The sequence below is a fragment of the Mustela nivalis genome (genome assembly GCF_964662115.1).
Source record: "Mustela nivalis genome assembly, chromosome: 1".
Lineage (NCBI taxonomy): Eukaryota > Metazoa > Chordata > Mammalia > Carnivora > Mustelidae > Mustela > Mustela nivalis.
In genome coordinates this window covers 93,447,816-93,467,198 of record NC_139020.1, presented here as the reverse complement: position 1 = coordinate 93,467,198, position 19,383 = coordinate 93,447,816, and the positions used below count along the sequence as shown (strand labels likewise).

The window sequence follows — 19,383 nt, the reverse complement described above, 5'->3', positions numbered from 1 at the left end:
TCAGATTCCTTACCTCCCAGAGGGTGATTTCAGGCTAATCACCCTCTGGGAAGTAAGGAATCTGAAAGCATTCCACAGACAGACAATACTGAGTCCCTCCCCGCCCCCCTTGTTTTATAAGGTGAGTGAATTCAGTTTGAGGGGAAGAATGGGTAAAGGTGAATGAAGATGCCCACAGTGTTTCCATGCCAACGGGGAGAAGCTGTGCTGTTAAACAGCTGCGCCTGCAAAGTCTTGTCGTTCTCATGATTGAGTCTTAAGAGCTGAGAGGATCTGGCCTCTCCATTTCCTCCACTGATGAGATGTCTTCTCTTTCCTCTGGGGCTGTGTTCATTGTCTGACCTGGAAGGCAAGCTTTCCTGGAGTAAGAGAGCCAACCTCCTACCCTTCCCAGAAGGGCACTGCCCAACCCAGCACTTTTGTCTCCCTTGCTTCTGAGAATTTTCCGCTGGGGCACTTGCTTGGGCATTTTGCTGCCTCAGGCATCAAGGTGGCCTCTGAACATCCCCTCCCCTTCCAGTACAAAGATGAACTGGAGGAACTATGAATGCATGATTGCCGGGTAATTTCCAGGGCTTGTTGTTACCCCTTGAGCTAATTGCTTGTCCCTTGTCTTTGGAACTTTATTCCCTGTTTGCCTAACATTACTTGTACTTCTCACAAGTTGGAAAAATAATATTGATTAATACATTCAAGAGATCAGTCAGCCTGTGGAATATTGTCCAGCTAAACTGATCATTAAATTCATGTTCTTGAGACTCACTCACCTGGGCAAATAGAGAATTGATTGTTACCACTCAGGATGCACTGAGAAGTGTGGACGACACAGTCTTTGTTCAATTTCACATTGTGTTATTTGGGTTTGCCTCTAAATTGACCTTGCCACATTTACTTTTAATCTGATAAATCTGTATTAGAGCACATATTGCCAGAGATTCTTTTTTTTTTTTAATCAATAACAAGGCTAGTTGTTTCTTGAAATCTCTCCCTAGTTGAACTAAAGTGATAAGGATAGTTTTAAATTTTATATTGGTACATAAATCGCTGCATTCCTAACATATTTTTTTTATTTAGGTGAAATTCTTTACACTTAGCAATTTTATTATATTTTGAAGTTATGATTTCTGAATTATTTCCAAGAATACTTCTGCTGTCAACTCGATGATAAGAGCCATGTGAATAAGAAACTATCTAGGTATTAGATAAATGGTTTCCTTGATTTTTGCTTTTCATTTCCTGTTCCTCCATTTAACTGTTCTGTAGCTTTGCATATAAATTAGTTATACCTCTGTAGTAATTTCTTCCAGTGTAAACTAGGATTGACATTTTCTCTCTGCTCCCTAGAGATTAAATGAGAAGTTATGGTTTAGGGTTTTAAAACATTTTGGATTCTATGTTCAGAGTCTGCAGTGTCACTTCTAATAACAAGCATTTCCACAGATGGGATTTTAAAAATATGGTACTGAATTACAATGTTTTATACAAGAATAAATTGTAAAGTCTTCATAGAATCTTTATAAAAAATTTAATGTGAAGATATATTTGATTGGGGGTTTTTAAGTCTTTCAGGATTTTTTTTCTGAAGATTATCTTTATTTATTTGAGAGTGAGTAAGTGAGAGAGAGGAAGAGAGAGACAAAAAACACTAGTGGGGGAGGGGCAGAGGGAGAGGGAGAAACAGTCTCCCTGCTGAGCAGGGATCCTGATGTAGGGCTTGGTCCCAGGACCCTGAGATCATAACCTGAGCCAAAGGCAGATGCTTAATGGACTGAGCCACCCAGGTACCCCATGTCTTTCTGAATTTAATTTTTAATGTTTTAATTAAAAAATTTTTTTTATTATGTTCAGTTAGCCAGTATACAGTACATCGTAAGTATTTAGTTGTAGTGTTTAATGATTCATTAGTTGCGTATAACACCCAGGGCTCATCACCACATGTTCCCTCCTTAATACCCATTACCTGGCCACCCCATCTCCCCACCCCACTCCCTTCTGTAACCTTCAGTTTGGTTCCCAGAGTCCAGAGTCTCTCATGATTTTTCTCCCTGTCCGTTTCTTCTCATTCAGTTTTCCCTCCCTTCCCCTGTGATCCTCTGCTCTATTCCCTATGTTCCACATATGAGTGAGACCATATGATAATTGACTCTCTGCTGGACTTATTTCACTCAGCACAATCTCCTCCAGTTCTGTCCATGTTGATGCAAATGGTGGGTAATTATCCTTTTTGATGGCTGAATAATACTCCATTGTATATATGGACCATATCTTCTTTATCCTTTTGTCTGTTGAAGGGTATCTGGGCTCCTTCCACAGTTTGGCTATTGTGGACATTGCTGCTATGAACATTAGGGTGCATGTGCCCCTTCTTTCACTACATCTGTATCTTTGGGATAAATACCCAGTAGTGCAACTCCCGGGTCATAGGAAAACAGTATGAACGTTCCTCAAAGTATTAAAAATAAGTCTGTCTGAATTTTTACAAATAATCTAAGAAAAAATTTGAAGCACTTAATTGGGTGACTCACAGCAGTGAGAGATTGGTAATTTTTTGCTTACAAATTTAATAATAGATTATTTCTAATCACATATATTAAACGTTAAAGGAAAATTGTTAGGTTTCATTTTTTAAAAAAGATTTTATTTATTTATTTGACAGAGATACCAGTAACCAGAGAGGCAGGGAGAGAGAGAGCGGAAAGCAGGCTCCCTGCTGAATAGAGAGCCCAATGCAGGGTTCAATCCCAGAACCCCGAGACCATGCCCCAAGCCAAAGGCAGAGGCTGAGCCTCCGAGGTGCCCCGACTGTTAGGCTTTATTTTATTAATCCCATTTACATTTGAGCTTGGCTCAAATGCCATTTCTTCTTAGGAGTCAAATCAGCTTGGAAACCGGACACCTTCCTCTGTAACTACTTGACATGTAATTGTTGTGGTTCTTCCCACAGAACTTTGTTGATGGGGAGTGTTTTCTATATCTGGTCTCCCCTCTGCTTCCTGATGCCAGGAGCATATCTTCTTGATTTTGAATTTTCTGTTAAGGCTGTTATTGACATGATGTACAGCCACTGGTAGATCTGGGCCTACTGTGGCTACTTTTAAGAAAATTTCGTAATTTGGGAGCCAAATAATGTCCAACTCTAACTCTTTCAAGTAATACATGAGGTGCAACTCCTGCATATGCTGAGAATTACATAATGTTCATTGGTCTTCACCTTTGTGCTTTCACATTTTCATCTAATAATCATGGCGAATGATTTACTGCTTTTGCAGCTTTGTTTTGAAGAAACTGTTTGGTCTGACCTAATTCTGAATCTATCCCTTGCTAATTCTGTTATCTTGGACAGTTTTTTAAAAAGATTTATTGATTTATTTTAGAGAGCGAGCGCATGCGGGGGTGGAGAGGGCAGATCACACCCTGAGATCAAGACCTGAGCTAAAAACCAAGAGTTAGGGGCACCTGGGTGGCTCAGTGGGTTAAAGCCTCTGCCTTAGGCTCAGGTCATGATCCCAGGGTCCTGAGATTGAGCCCCATATCAGGCTCTCTGCTCAGCAGGGAGCCTGCTTTCCTCTCTCTCTCTCTGTCTGCCTCTCTGCCTACTTGTGATCTCTCTCTGTTAAATAAATAAATAAAATCTTTAAAAGAAAAAAATAAAAACCAAGAGTTAGATGCTTAGTTGATGGTGTCACCTAGATGCCTCTATCTTGAACAATTTATTTAACATATCTCTACACCAGGGGTTGGTAAATTATGGCCTATGGACCAGATCAATCCCACTGCCTATTTTTATATGAGCTAAGAATCGTTTTTATGTTCTTAAATGCTTGAAATTTTTTTAAAAGAACAGTATTTTGTGACATAAAAATTATATTAAATTTGTATTTTAGTATGTGTAAATTAAGTTTTAATGGAATACAACCATGCTTGTTCATTTATGTATTATCTGTGGCTGCTTTTATTTCATAATAGTACAAGTATATGATTCACAGAGCCTAAAATTTTTATGTCTGACTTCTTTGCTGAGAAAGTTTGCCTATCCCTGCACTAAAGCTCAGTGTCCTCTTCTGTACAAGAGAGATCTGAGATAATGTATGAAAAATGCTTAGTACAGGGCCAACAGATATTAAGCACTCAGTAAATGTTAGCTGTTGATGTTGTCATCATAATATTTGTAGTTTTTATCTTCCCATAATTTATAAGGTAAAGGTGGGCCTGAAATTCTCTTCCTTTTCTACTCACTAAAAATAGAGTTATTTTTATATTATTCATATGTAAAATTATTTTATTTTATTTTATTTCTTTCTTTAGAGAGAGTGTGGGATGGGGAGAGGGTCAGAGGGAGAAGGAGAAAGAGAATCTTGAGCAGACTACCCGCTGAGCACGAGCCTGTTGCCAGGACTTGATCTCACAACCCTGAGATCGTGACCTGAGATGAAATCCAGAGTCGGATTCTCAACCAACTGAGCTACCCAGGCACCCCTTATTTTATTTCATTTGTATTAAAATATTCTGGTATTCCTGATATTCAAAGATCTCTGCAAACTCCTTTCAACGCACTCTACCATTTAACTTTACATTACTCTCTTCATCTTGCTTACTGTAGCCCAACTGTATACCTGATGACCTTTGCACCTTCCCTGTCCCCTCTCCCCCTTCATCTCCCATTTCCACGTACCAAGCCTAATCCACCTTCCAGAACCTGGCACCAACATCACCGCCTTCACACAACCCTATTGTTAGTGTGTATGCTATGCCACACAATCCTCCTTCCCCAGCAACAAAAACACAGAAGAATTTGGGGAGAAAAGTCTCTCCTATTGACTTTTTTGAGCATTCTGTCTTTACCTTTGAGAGCACACATCACTTTCTTGGTTGTGTCTTAATTATACATAGACTTCTTCCAGGAAGAAGAACATAGATGTTCTTCCAGGGCGATGCCATTGTGTTGCTCGGTGTCGTCCCCCAGATGTGTTTACACATACGGGTATCTAATGCATGTTGTTGGGTTTTTTTTTTCAAATGTATAAACTTTTCTTTTTTCTTTCTGTCTTTCTAAAGTATGGATTTTTGGCCTCTTTTTCAGACAGAATTCCTTGACATAAGCCAGCTGTCTTTCATCCATGATTTGGGACCAAAGGGCATGTAAGTTCCAGTGTTGCGTGAGAAGGGGTAAAGTTGATAAGTACCACCCTTTGACTTACCAGCGGGCCATGGGGACAAATCTTACTGACTTTACTACCTGCTGCTTTTCTTCCCAACAGAGTCCAAGCCACTCGGGGCATCTATTTATACACGGTGCTACCTTGCTGTATTGAACACTGGTAGCAGCTGCCCCATCCCCTTTCTTTTGTGCTTCCAGCACATACGGTTGCCTCTGGCCCAACATTAGGGGTGTTTCATACAGGTAGCAAATGTGTTATGTGGGAGAAAGCAAATATGTTATGTGGGAGAAAGCATTAGAAATAAACGTACTGTGTTGCATGTTTGAAAGTTGCTAGGAGAAGAGATCTTGAAAGTTCTTGTCACAAGAAAAAAAAGTTATAACTGTGTACAGTGATGGATGTTCATTAGATGTATTGAGGTGATCATTTTTGCAGTGTATACAAATACCACATCAATGTCTTATACACTGAAACTGGTATAATGTATATCAGTTATACCAGTTTTAAAAAATCAAATATACCGAATCCCGTCTTTTTAATAACTTATAAAAGTTAGCTGTTTATCACTCATTTTCATGATTAAAAATGCTGCTGTGTAAAATTTATGCTAAGTAACGAGATTGACAATTACTTAATGATAATTTTCCTTTATAAAGTGAGCGCTTGAGCGCTTAGCTTCTTTAGGGCTTCTTTAGGGCTAAGAGCCTTGTTAGTAGTGGTTTTTATTTTTTCCTTTTGTTAGGCCATTAGTATTGTTATGTCTTGTCCTACTTTTCAAAATCAAGACATTTCTCTTTCCAAAGCTCTAAGAGCTGTGCTCTATTCCTTTGGTATGGGTTGGTCCTAGAACTGTAGGTAGAAGGACGAGGAATATTTGGGAACTGGTGAGCGAGCACCCCCAGTGGTCTCAACAGCAGGTAAACCGTCCCTGTGTGGGCCTCTGGCAACGTGCGGGGTCTTTTTCAGCTTGTCCCAATGACTGCAGGGTACACTCAGGACAGGGAACCAGAAGCTAGGATGCTTAAAGTCCTGCAGTATGTGCAAGAGACTTTTGCTGCCTCCAATCCGACCAGGTGCTTTTAGGGATCAGCTGCTAGAGTATCCACCTAGTGAATGTGCTGGTGAAGAAGGAAGGAGAGGAATGTGATATGAGAATGAAACAGTTTATTTAGTCCCAAGTTGTGAGGCTGTATCAGCCAAGCGCGAGTTGGAAATCCAAAGACCCTGGGTTAACTTGGTGTCTCTTTCAGAGAAGGTATGATAATGAAAAGATCCGGGGGACACAGAATACCAGGCTTGAATTGCTGTGGTCAAGGAAGAGCCTGTTACCGCTGGTCCAAAAGGTAGGTCTTGGTCGTTCTGTGGGTTTGTTTTACGAAACTGGATATTTGGGGAATTTTCACAGACTGGTTTTCAATTACAAATCAGTTCTATATCCTTTGAAAGTCACAACAGAGCACGTTTTAAATTTTTTTTAAAGATTTTATTTGACAGAGCTCACAGGTAGGCAGAGAGGCAGGCAGAGAGAGAGGGGGAAAGCAGGCTCCCCGCTGAGCAGAGAGCCCAATGCGGGCCTCGGTCCCAGGACCCTGAAATGACGACCCAAGCCAAAGGCAAAGGCTCAACCCACTGAGTCACCCAGGCACCCCTAAATTATCTTAGTTTCCAGATCTCAGCATCCATGCCAACATTCTAACTCAAACCTGGACTTGTAGGCAGAGTGTGCAAACTTTTATTATATATGTAAAAACTGGTTGGCAATAGAACTCATGGGTCAGCCAAAGAACATATACAAATGGCCAGTAAGGACAAGTAGATAGCTCAACCTCACTAGTCATAAGGGGACTGCAACTCAAAACCATAGTGAGGTCCAACTTCACACCCACCAGGATGGCTATCATGAAAAAGATACACAGTACCAAGTGTTGTTGACAAGGATGTAGAGAAGTTGGAACACTACTACATTGCTGGTAGAAATAGGAGATGGTGCAGGCACTCTAGAAAACTGCAGCACTTTCTCAAAATGTTAAACATAGGAAGTGGGATTACCGGGGGCTATGGTAACTCTAGGTATTTACCCAAAAGAATTGAAAAAATGTGCATGTATCAAAACTCATAGAAGAATCTTCATAGCAGCGTTACTTAGAATAGCCAAAAGATATGAGCCACCCAATGTCTTTCACCTGTCACCAGAGGGGTGAGGATATCCATACAGTGGAATATTATTTAGCCATAAAAAAGAATGAAGATGAAGGGAGATGGGGGTTCTTTCTGGGTTGATGAAGATATATGGTGGTATAATTTTTTGAACTATATACTTTTAAAGGGTGAGTTTTACAGTATGTGAATAAATTATTTAGAAATTTTTAATGAAAAAAAGAATAAAGTGCTAATTCATTCTGTGTCCTGACTGAATCTCAAAAGCATTATGCTAAGTGAAAAAGCCAGACACAAAAGGCCACATAGTATATGATTCCATTCATATGGAATGTCGAGAATAGACAAATCTTTAGAGACAGAGTAGATGAGTGGTCTTGAGGGGTTGGGAGGAGAGGAGAATGGGAAATGACTGCTAACGGAAATGGGGTTTCTTTTGGGTGGTGACAGTATTCTGAAATTATATATCAGTGGTAATGGTACACAGCTTTACAAATATACTAAAAACCACTGAACTGTACATTTAAAAAATAAACAAAAAAAATTTGTCAGACTTCAAGGATGATAATTTTAGACTTACATTTGCGAGGATGTATAATGTGCTATGTGATATAGACAGAGAACTTTAATTCATATCCTATATCCTACACAACCAAAGACTCCTGTGGGTCAGTATTCTCATCTGATTCTTATTTGTGTCCTCAAAGCACTTATCACAATGTTTTGAATGTAATAGACAATAGTTGTTTGTTAATAATAATATTTTACTGGAATTTTGGAGAAATATTGAGATGTATACATTATTTCCCCAGCCTTGAAAAAGTTCTGTGAGTTCGTGTACATATGAAATTGAGCTAAGTGTATATTAAAAATACATAAACCCTGAACTAAGATTTACCTTTAAACATAGTTAAGGTACACTACCAGCAAAACAACAACAACAACAACAACAACAACAACAAAAACACCACTAAGTAATGCTCTCATTATCTCAGTTTTGAAGGGATGGCAGAAATTACAAGGAGGAGATCAAGAGATTAGAGAAAATTGAAAATTTCTGTGTTCCAGTAAAACCGTTTTACTAAAACAAAAAAGGAAGTAGTATACTAGAAAATGTGTTTTCAAATAAACTTCTATAATTTACATAAACACACAGAAGGGCCCTGGTGCAGATTCCTCCTGAGCAGCCCCCCCCAAACCCCCATACACCCCCAGTCGGCTTCTGCTAAGGCAGCTAGCTGCTGGGGGCCAGTCCCGAGGGCTCCAAAGGCAAGCCCTTGCAAGCCTTTGACTGCAGACACTCTGGGCAATGCGGATCTGCTTGTGTGCATGCTGAGCAGACCGGAAGCATTCATGGCCTCCAGGAGCAGCCCTTAGCCAGGAGCTGGCAGGAGTCTGACCCTGGTAGCCCTCTGATGGGTGATTCTGCTACAAGCTCTGCACTGTCTCCAGAGGCCCCTGAAGGGTTTGCAACCCAACTGCCCACAATAAAGGACATGCAACCACAACACATCCTTGACGGCTCCTTTCCTGCTCCTCCTTCTCCTTCCCTGCCTTGGCTCCTAATAACTCCCTAATACGCCCTTTTTAAATGACTTTGACTTACCACCTCGTCTCAGAGTGGACTTGTGGGCCAACCAACCTGAGACCTCGACTCAAGACATGGAAACCTTGGTCTGGTCCGTGCAGTCATTTATTGAGTGCCTAATGTTTGCTGGGTTGTGTCCTAGCTCCTATAAAAATCAGGCAAAATCCCTGCCCTCACAGAGCTTTACTGGAGGAGAAAGGAAGGCAGTGATGAAGCTGACGAGCACTGGGGATGGTGTCTGTGCAGTTGTGACCAGAAGGCATGGGGTGGTGAGGGACTCGAGGGTTGGGGGTGGGGTGGGTGACTTTAGCTCCCAGTGTCAGGAAGCTGCTGTTGGAGTTACAACCAACCAGAGAAGGGGCAGCCAGAAAAGATGGGGGCCAGACTTTGTTATATAAAAGAACCTAGCTCCCTCACATCTTAAACTTGGGATTAAATCAGGCTTCAACCAGGACAGCCTAAAGAGATATGATCTTCCCTGGAATGAAATGTGTCGTCATTTTAAATTGTATAAATCTTTCCACAAAGATTGAAGCCTTGGTTCCCCATTAATAAGGATCTCCTGAGTTTACATTTGTGGGTTATAAGGTGTCCGTACCAAATAAAATGATAAGATAGAGCTGACAAAATTAGTTTGGAAATTTTTTCACAGTAGAAACTATCAGTATCTCAACAGGAGTTGCTTTTAAGGATGACACATTCATAACTCTCTCTTTTATTTTTATGCCCATAAAAAACATTCTGATCACTTTCTTATTTATGCTACCCTAACAAATCTGGTTAAAGCAAATGGGGCAATTAAACCTTTAATCAAGTCTCATAATGACCTTGTCTCAGGGACAAGTTAAAAAAAAAAAAAAAAAAAAGACAAACATGGCAGACATTTCTTTCCACAATTTAAAACATCTGCTTGAACAGCCTATCTGTTGAGCAACTTCTTGGCATTAGGTGGTGGATTAGACGATGTGTTTCTTATCTCAAATGATGTCTGAGAAGAAGGAGACATATAAATTTTAAAAAATAAATGTAGCATTTATTTCTGCAAACTTTGAGCTATACCAAGAATTCTACAGACAGTGAATAAGCAAATAATCCCAGGGATGTGTCCTGAGGAGCCAAACAGGATGGAAGGTGGGTTGGGGGCTGGGCCAGCTTTTAACCCTTGAGTAGCCCAGGAAGGCCTCCCTGGGGAGGAGAGTATCAGCGGAGAGCTGATGAACAGGAAATGACTGCCCTTGGGAGGATCCGGAAGAAATATTTCTAGGTAGAGGAATAGCAAATGTAGAGGTTCAAAGAATGACCTTGGCAAATCTGAGGAACAGCCAGACATCAGTGGTGGGAGACAACAGGAGGAGGCCAAGAAGGCCGGCTCTGGTGGTTTGTCCACATTTTAGTGCCATAGCAAGGAGTGGCCCAGGCAGGAGGCATCTTGTTCGAAGGGACTATGATCTCACCTCCTTGAGAACAAGAACGTTTGTGAAGTGCCTTGTTGTCAATGTGAGGCGCGGTGCTGAGCAACAAACGTGAGTCACCTCTGTTATTTCGCACAAACACAGATGAGCTGGGCATCGCTGTTCCCCTCATTTCATGGGTAGAGACCTTCTGCTCAGTCACCCAAGTCACACAGTCAGGTGGCTGAGCTGGAATCGGAGCTCAGGGAGGATGACGGGTAGGTAGGTGCTTACTCCCTGGGTAACCGGTGCCGACTTCCAGAACAGAACTTGACCAATTCTTTTGTTGATGCAGAGAAAGGAAAGAAATCAGAAGAATTTTAATGAATGACATAATTAAGAGCTTTATATAAAGACCAGGAGTCAATTTACTCTGATGTTTAATGACTATTAAAAAGAATTCATGAGGGGCACGTGGGTGGCTCAGTGGGTTAAGCCTCTGCCTTCGGCTCAGGTCGTGATCCCAGAATCCTGGGATCGAGACACGTCGGGCTCTCTGCTCAGCGGGGAGCCTGCTTCCCTTTCTCTTACTCTGCCTGCCTCTCTGTCTACTTGTGATCTCTGTCAAATAAATAAATAAATAATCTTTAAAAAAAAAAACAGAATTCACGAAAACAAAAATTGTTATCTTTGACATTCAGCTTTAAAAATCCCGCTGACACCTGAGCGCCTGGGTGGCTTGGTTGGTTAAACGTCCAACCCTTGATCTCAGCCCTCAGTGTCATGAGTTCAAGCTTCATGTTGGACAACACACTGGGCATGGAACCTTTAAAAAAAAAAAAATCCAGCTGTTACTGGTAAACTCTTCTGTATTTGCAGGCTGCCTCATCTTGGAGGGGCAGAGGCAGAATGTACATAGGAGACCCCATGGATGGCAGCGCCAATGTTCACCCATGCTCTCGCCCCATAGAACACCCAGCCCTCTCCTTGCCATTGCTGAACAAGGTTGCTGAGAGCCTGTACAATCCTCTGTGCCAGTTAGAGAAAAGTACCATTTCTGCAGGGTGTCATGTACCAAATGTCCTGGTATAGGACTTGGCTGCTCAATGGTACCTTGTGGCCTGTCCCTAATGCCATGTTTGGCAGCCTTTGTCCTGGTGGTTGTGCCACCAGCCTCTGCTCTCAGAAGCTTTTCTGAGATTTGTTTTATAATGCCAATCATGGGAGCTGGTACCCCTGGGTAGGGGTCACCCCACCATCATCCCGCACTGTGGACCCTGGTGTGGCACTCCAGTGAGAGCTCGCATTGCTGCTGTTTAGGTGTGCTTTACTTCCAGGCACACCGGTTCACCAGGCTGCTGTGTTTGACTTTCTTCTCTGACCAGCAGGCCCGGCAGCTGTGGTTTTCAAAGCCTCTGGCCCCTTCTCAGTCAGCAGGACGGCACGGCAGTTCTCTGGGCCTGGGTCATGCCTCGTGCCCGCTAACTTCTACCGCGGGTGCAGCTGGGAGAAGGGACTGGGGCTAAAGAAGGAGCTTTAGACAGATACGTGATTCGCCCCGCTCTCTTTTATCCTGAACTGAGGTTAGTCGATAGGCAGCCTGCATGTCTGCACTCACAACTCAGGCCTTCCGAACCACTGAGTCCTTGTTTATATCACTGACATTGAGCCATGTTAGGAGAATGCTTACGAAAAGTAGAATTCCTGCCTTTGCAGACAATTATTAAGAATGGTATCCGTTATACTGCTCAGTTGCCTGCTGTTAGGTCCCAAATGAGAAGCTTCCTTTGGAATTTAATTTTTGGGGAAGACACCTTTTATTTCTTTAATTTATTCACTGGGTAAGAAAAACCGGGAGGCTCAGACACAGGTTGGCATACCGTCACCAAATTTATGTTAATGTTGTGGTTAGGTATTGGCTTTCTGTGACTTTAATGTTTTTCCTTTTGTTAACATCTCATATGTATGTCCTTCACCGTGAGTCATCCTAACTCCATCCCATTCCCTTTTATTGGGAAGAAGCCAGGCTGTATTTTAAGAAACAGATGCATGAAATGAACCTGAGTGGAGCCCAACATAGATTTGTGTGTGTTAAATCCCAAACTCTAAAGCCACTAGATTGTAATGTGGTTAGCAATTTCAGTAACAATTTGTTACAGATTTTTTTTTTTTTTAGATGCTGACTTGCATGTCACATTTACAATATTACTTATTGTAATAAGGTGTTCCAGCCTTTCCTGTTCTATAATGGGCTTTGGCTTTGTGTGATAGGTGATATAATATGCCCACTATTGTTTTATTGTTATGAACTGACTTACTTGATAACAACACAATGACACATTTACAGAAGTAAATGTGATTATGTGGTGTTGTAGGCAGCATGACACAGTTGCCACTTGTATTCATTTTAAATCAATCCCATATGGTCTTGCCTTCTCACTGTCATTGTCATGCCTGTTATCTATGTCCTTATTGCTCAAAGGTCATGCTAGCCTGGGCATGAACTTGTGAGCAATGCAGAATCTCAGTCTTTGCCTCAAAACTACTGCATCAGAATCTACATTTTATTTTTATTATTTATTTTATTACTGTTATTTTTCATTGAAGTATGATTGGCACATGATATTACATTAGTTTCTGCGTACAACATTGTGGTTCAACATTTATGTACATTATCAAATGCTCGCTACGATACATATAGTTACCATCTGTGGCCATGCAAAGTTATTAAAATATCATTGACTATATTCCCTACGTTGTACTTTGCATCCCTGTGACTTATTTACAACCGGAAGTTTGTACCTCTTAATCTCCTTCACCAGTATGCCCATCCTTCCACCCGTCCCTGCTCTGGTAACCAGTAATTTGTTCTCTGTATTTATGAGTCTATTTCTGTTTTGCTTTGGTTGGTTGGTTTTTGTTTTCTTAGATTCCACATGTAAGTGAAGTCATATGGTATTTGTCTTTTTCTGACTTGTATCACTTAAGCATAATACCCTCTCTAGGTCCATTCATGTTGTTGCAAATGGCAAGATCTTTTTTTTATTGGCTGAGTAATATTCTACCACATTTTCTTTATCCATTCATCAATAAGTTACTTCCATATATCAACTATTATAAATAATGTGGCAACAAATGTAGGGGTGTGTACATCTTTTCTAATTAGTGTTTTTGTTTTTGTTAGGTAAATACTACAAAAGCGAAAATGCTGGATCATTTGGTATTTCTGTATTTTTTTGAGGAACCTCCATATGGTTCTCTGTAGTGACTGCACCAATTTACATTCCCACCAACTGGTCACCAGGGTGTCCTTTTCTCCACATCCTCACCAGCACTTGTCATTTCTTGCCCTTGTGATACTGCACCAAATCTGCATTTTAACAGGATACCCATGTGAGGCATATTCACAGTAAAGTATAAGAGGAGTTGTTCTGTATTATTGTTGGAGCTTGCTAACCTGCCATCATCCCTCTTTATCCTTCATAATTTTCTTTCTAGAACACAATTACAGTGATAGTCTCATCCTCTTCCTTGCTGGGGCATGAGGATTCTCTTATTTAATAAGCATCCTGGTGTTTCTGTTAAAAACACAGATTGTCAGGCCTTTTTAATGGATCTGTAGTGGGGCCTGGGAAACTATTGTTTTTTAACAAGCATCTCAAGAGCTTCTGATGGCAAAACAAATTTAGGAAACGCTGGTTCCATGCTGTAAAATCAGCGTCCTGAGCAGAGTCCTTAAACCCTCCTCAGTGTAGCCTTTGCCCATCATCCCCACGTGATACTCATTTGCCCGTTGTTCCTTACTATATTCCCTAAGACCCGACCTCACCAGACTTTCTGCCAACACATGTAGCATTTCCATACCTCCATGCCTTTGCCCACTCTTCCCTCCATGTGGGATATACGCCTCGGCCACTGTGCTCAGATACCACCTCTTTGAGTCAGTGCCTCTACCTCTTTCTCTTAGTCCAAACTAAGGACTCCTTCCTCCTTATACACATTACGCCTACAGTTTCTCGTATCTTCTTTGTGTCCCATTAGCCGAGTAAGCCATTTGGAGAGCACGTCTCATTTACCTCTGTGCTATTGCTACCTCTACCCTAGTATCCAGCTTATCATGGTATTTTCCCTTTATGAAACTTTTTAAAGTTTTTATTAATTTATTTGAGAGATAGAGCATGGAGAGGAGAAGGTCAGAAGCAGAAGCAGACTCCCCATGGAGCTGTGAGCCCAATGCAGGACTCGATCCAGGGACTCCGGAATCATGACCTGAGTCGAAGGCAGTCACTTAACCAACTGAGCCACACAGGCGTCCCCTTTATGAAACTCCTAAATATATATTGAGTTGAATACATATATGCTTCTAAGAGATCATGTCCTATTGAACATTGTTTATTAACAGTCAAAACCACAAGTACTTTGAATTAAAGAACAGAATATATGAAATATTAGATGCTTTTGAACATTGTTTATTAATAGTCTTTAAAACCACAAGTAACTTGAATTAAAGAACAAAATATGTGGAGTATTAGATGCTTACTGGGTTGTTTTTAAAGGAGGATTTTTACCTCCCAAGAGACTTAATTTGCCTCTTTTATGACAGTTTATTTTAGCAAATATGTTTCCAATGCATTTTCACTTTTCCAACAGCTGAGGGTCCTACTGTACATCCTGCAAGCTCTACGTGCCCATTTCAGGGGTGTTCTTTTAGGCTTTGCCATTAATGTATACTAAGCTAATGAATTGCTTTGAATTGCTTGGTGCCAGTACTTCTTAGAAAAACATAGTAGACCTCCTGTTCGTTTTTTGTGATTGTGACTGTTGCATAGTGATGTTTAAAAAATAAATCTCCTATGTAAAAAATAAAATATCTACAATCTGGTAGAGTGTTTACTTGTCTTAACTTGTTCTTCTTTTTGTTTCAGTAATCAAGTCTAAAAATATTTATTACCTTCTTACAGGTGGCTGATAGTGAAAGATTCATTTTTGCTATACATGAAACCAGACAGTGGTGCCATTGCCTTTGTCCTGCTGGTCGATAAAGAATTCAAGATTAAGGTGGGGAAGAAGGAGACAGAGACCAAATATGGGCTCCGAATTGATAATCTTTCAAGGTAGAAATTTCAAGTCTTTTTAAAAGATTTCTCTCAAAAACAAAGTTTCTCTCCCAACCTTGAGTGAAGGAAGTAAAATAATTTAAGTGTTAGAAAATTGTTACTTTGAACTCATCCTCAACCAAAAATAATGAAATGACTTTTCTTTCTATATATGTTTAAGTATAGAATACCCAGTGAAACAGAATAAATAATCACATGTGTTAATTTATGCATGTTTTAACAAAATGTATGGCTACTACAAAATTAATGACTCGGTAATACCAACTTACCAAACAGATAAGTTAAGGAGTGATAGTTTCATATTTTTAAAAAAATAAAATTTTACTTTATAAATTGATATCTTTTACTTAACAGGAACACATAAACAGTGATTTGATTTACAAAAATTCTGTTTGCACACAGATTTTAAGCATGAAATCTTGAAGGGATACTCAAGTGTACATTAACTATAGATTTTATTAGCGAGTATGTGTTAATAAATGTTTTTTCTGGAAGATTGTACTTACGTAATATGTGTATCTTTTTCTCTATATATACATTTGGTTCTACAAAGTTCAGCCTCATGAATACAGATATAATTTTTTTTCTTTTCACACTTTGACTTACATAAATACATATGTATTTACACACACAGACACACACATACTCTGTCTAATACACACTGGCATGAGTTTTGTGTGTGTGTGTGTGTGTGTGTGTGTGTCTGTAAAAAGATGCTAAACTTCCTGATCTTCTCTGAAACCCTAAAGTTTAAGATTTTTTCCCTCATAGCCTACTATAGTTCTAGTCATAGTAAGTATGTTTACATATTTTAGAATGAGTGAATGAGTAAATAACCTGAAAATTTATTTTTGCTATATTGAATATAGTTTAAAATCCTGCCCAAAATGTTCAGGAGTCTGCTTTTTTGATATAAATAAGATGTTCTTTGCTTAAAAATTTCAACCTATGTTTGCTGCAATACCAAAACAAAATGGCACAAGCTTACTTGTTAAAATTTTTTTAAAGAAACAGAACACAGAATGATCACTACTTTTCTCCCCACACTTTGCTTTTTTTTTGAAGGACACTTATTTTAAAATGCAACAGCTATAGACATGCTCGGTGGTGGGGAGGGGCTATAGAAGAATTCATCCAGAAACATGGCACCAACTTTCTCAAAGATCATCGATTTGGGTCATACGCTGCTATCCAAGAGAACACTTTAGCTAAATGGTAAGATTGTTTTGCTCTAAGACTATTTCTTATAGTCATCGTATCTGTTGTTATAGCAGGCCTAAATTCATCTGGAAGCAGTTTTCAAAGCCGTGGAAATGTATTCTGCCTTATACTTGACAAGGGCCTTTCTTTAGAGGACTACCTGAGCATAGATTAGTTATCCAATTTTTGTATTTAAGATTTTCACAGTGAGCACTCAATAGCTAGCTTTAGATTTTGAAGTTTGATTTTAAAAGCGAATTTTTCCATTTTTAGTGATACACATGGAATGTTTATTTAAGTTATTAGCTGTAATTAAAGAATAAGAATTTATTTGCTAGGTATGTTTTTCTACCCATGATTTGGAAATTGGTCTGTCCCCAGTCCCAGACAAACCATGGTGTGAGTTCAACAGGATGAGGGGATTCATCTGACTCATGATGATGAGACCAACTTGTTCTCTCAGCAGAATCCGGTCGCTTCCTTCTGTCTCCTTCCTGTACTTCCTGCATGGCAGATGGAAGATGGGATTTTCAGTCCTTGGTCCTCAGTTATACAAAGTTTGTACTTTGTAGTGACTCAGGCAGTGGCTTTCATCTTTTATTTTACCGTAAGATCTTTTTCTTTTCATTAAAAAAAAAAAAATGAAACAAAAACATTTGTCTTTCAGGTACGTTAATGCCAAAGGGTATTTTGAAGATGTGGCAAATGCTATGGAAGAGGCAGAAGAAGAGATTTTTATCACGGATTGGTGGTTAGTATTTATCCATGGGGATTGGGTTGGGAGGTTTCTACGACTGGAAATGTAAATCAGTGTTGTGCTGTTCCAGAATCGTACTTTATGAAAACCAGCAGTACCCGTAGATGGTTTGGCTGAAGTCTCAACAGTTAACTATAATAGCCTTCAGTGAAACATCTTTTCAAAAAACTCGAACTCCAAGTATATCCTTAAAATATTTAGCTTAAACAATTTTGTTTTTGTCTTCCTCCCTTCTGTCCGCCCCCCTCTCCCATTCCCTCCCTCCTCTTTCTTTTCTTTTCTCTTCTCTTCTCTTCTTTTTTTTTTCTGTCTTTCTAGATGTTATCTATTTGTCAGAGGCAGAGAGCACAAGGAGGGGGAGCTGCAGGCAGAGGAAGAAGCAGGCTCCCCACTGAGCAAGGAGACCAATGTGGGGCTCAGCCCCTGGACACTGAAATTATGATCTGAGCCAAAGGCAGACGCTTAACCAACTAAGCCCCCCAAGCATTCCTATTTTTGTCATTCCATTTGGAAATAGACACCCAAATATCCATCTTAGTGAAGATATTTTGCAATGCAAATGCAGTTTTAGAAGTGGTAGAAAATAATCTTCCTTGGGTGCCTTCTTCATTTGGTATTTCAGTCACAGGTCCAGTGAATATACTTCTGAATTGTCCCTTTGAAGCTAGAGTAGTTCCGTTTGTCTATTACAGAATGAATAGGCCTGGTCAACTTTTTTGGAGATACGTCAGACTTCAGCTTTTTGACCCCCTTTACAAATGTCCATGGGAGTTGCAGTGCTTATCAGGGCCACTGGAAATCTCATATTCAGAACTCCTTTAGCTCTTGGAAAATTGTCCTCTTAGAGTTGGTGTAGGTTTTTTTTTTTTTCCAAAGATTTTATTGGTTTATTTGTCAGAGAGAAAGAGAGGGAAAGCACACAAGCAGCGGGAGAGGCAGAGAGAGAAGCAGGCTCCCCGCCAAGCAAGGAGCCCCATGTGGGACTCGTCCCAGGACACCAGGATCATGATCTGAGCCGAGGGCAGCGGCTTAACCAACTGAGCCACCCAGGCGTCCCTTGGTGTAGGTTTTATAGGCTGACTTTAGTTCCACTTACCCATCTGCCTAGACAGTTAAAACCAGTTGCAGATGCCAAAATTGACTACCGGAGAAATGAACGTATCTAAAATGTGTCTTCCTTCTAAGAATTCAGTCGCTGAAATGCTCCTTATTTTTCCCTATCTTGTTTCCTTTCAAATGCTATTTCATGTATAAACTGTGACAATATCATAGTTTATTTCCTCCTAATTCTGCAGTTTGGGGAAAGGGGAGAGTAATTAGGAATATGAACTCATCCTCTTCTACTATTTTGCCTTAGTGATATGGAAATCTGTCCTGGTAGAGCATGCTTTCCCAGTCTTGGTACTATTGGCATTTTGAGCCAAACAATTTTTTTTTTAAGATTTTATATATTTATTTATTTGAGACACACACAGAGAAAGAGAAAGAGAGAGAGAGAGAGGAAGAGAACACGCACACAGAGAGGGAGAGGGAGAAACAGGCTTCCCGGTGAGCAAGGAGCCTGGTGTAGGGCTCGATCCCAGGATCCTGGGATCATGATCTGAGCCGAAGTCAGCTGCTTCACTGACGGAGCCACCCGGGCGCCCCTCAGCCAGATAATTCTTTGTTATGGGAGGTTGTTCTGTATGTTGTGGAAGGTTTAGCACCATCAGCATGTCTGGCTCTCTACTAGGGGCCAGTAGCAAGTTCCTGATTACAGTCATGTCTTCTGACATTGCCAAATGTCCCCTGGAGGGCAGAGTCCTTCTTGGTTGAGAACAGTTGATCTAGGGTCGATAGACAAGGTGTGCGATGGTCAACATGCTTGTGAACCTGTTTATTCTCATGTGTATGGAGGAGTAAATGTTGGCTTTTATTGTCACATTTGTCTCTGCACTCAGTTACCAGGAATAAAAATAAGTTTCATACTCAGGAGCTATTTCTTTGGTTGAATACTTTATAAACACTTATGAGA

At 40.3% G+C, this 19,383-nt stretch overlaps 1 protein-coding gene across 5 annotated transcripts in view; it reads left to right on the top strand.

Moving 5' to 3' along the window:
- Positions 1 to 19,383, top strand: part of PLD1 (phospholipase D1) — a 198,841-nt gene that overhangs the window by 89,476 nt on the left and 89,982 nt on the right. For all 5 annotated transcript variants that reach the window (XR_014300073.1, XM_082688747.1, XM_082688746.1 and 2 more), the window contains 5 exons: positions 5,081 to 5,139; positions 6,410 to 6,502; positions 15,257 to 15,409; positions 16,478 to 16,627; positions 17,280 to 17,363. Coding sequence is in view for 4 of the 5 variants with exons in the window: in XM_082688747.1 (XP_082544873.1) it covers positions 5,081 to 5,139; positions 6,410 to 6,502; positions 15,257 to 15,409; positions 16,478 to 16,627; positions 17,280 to 17,363 (539 nt within the window). In the remaining variant the exon portion in view is untranslated. The remainder of the gene's footprint in view (positions 1 to 5,080; positions 5,140 to 6,409; positions 6,503 to 15,256; positions 15,410 to 16,477; positions 16,628 to 17,279; positions 17,364 to 19,383) is intronic.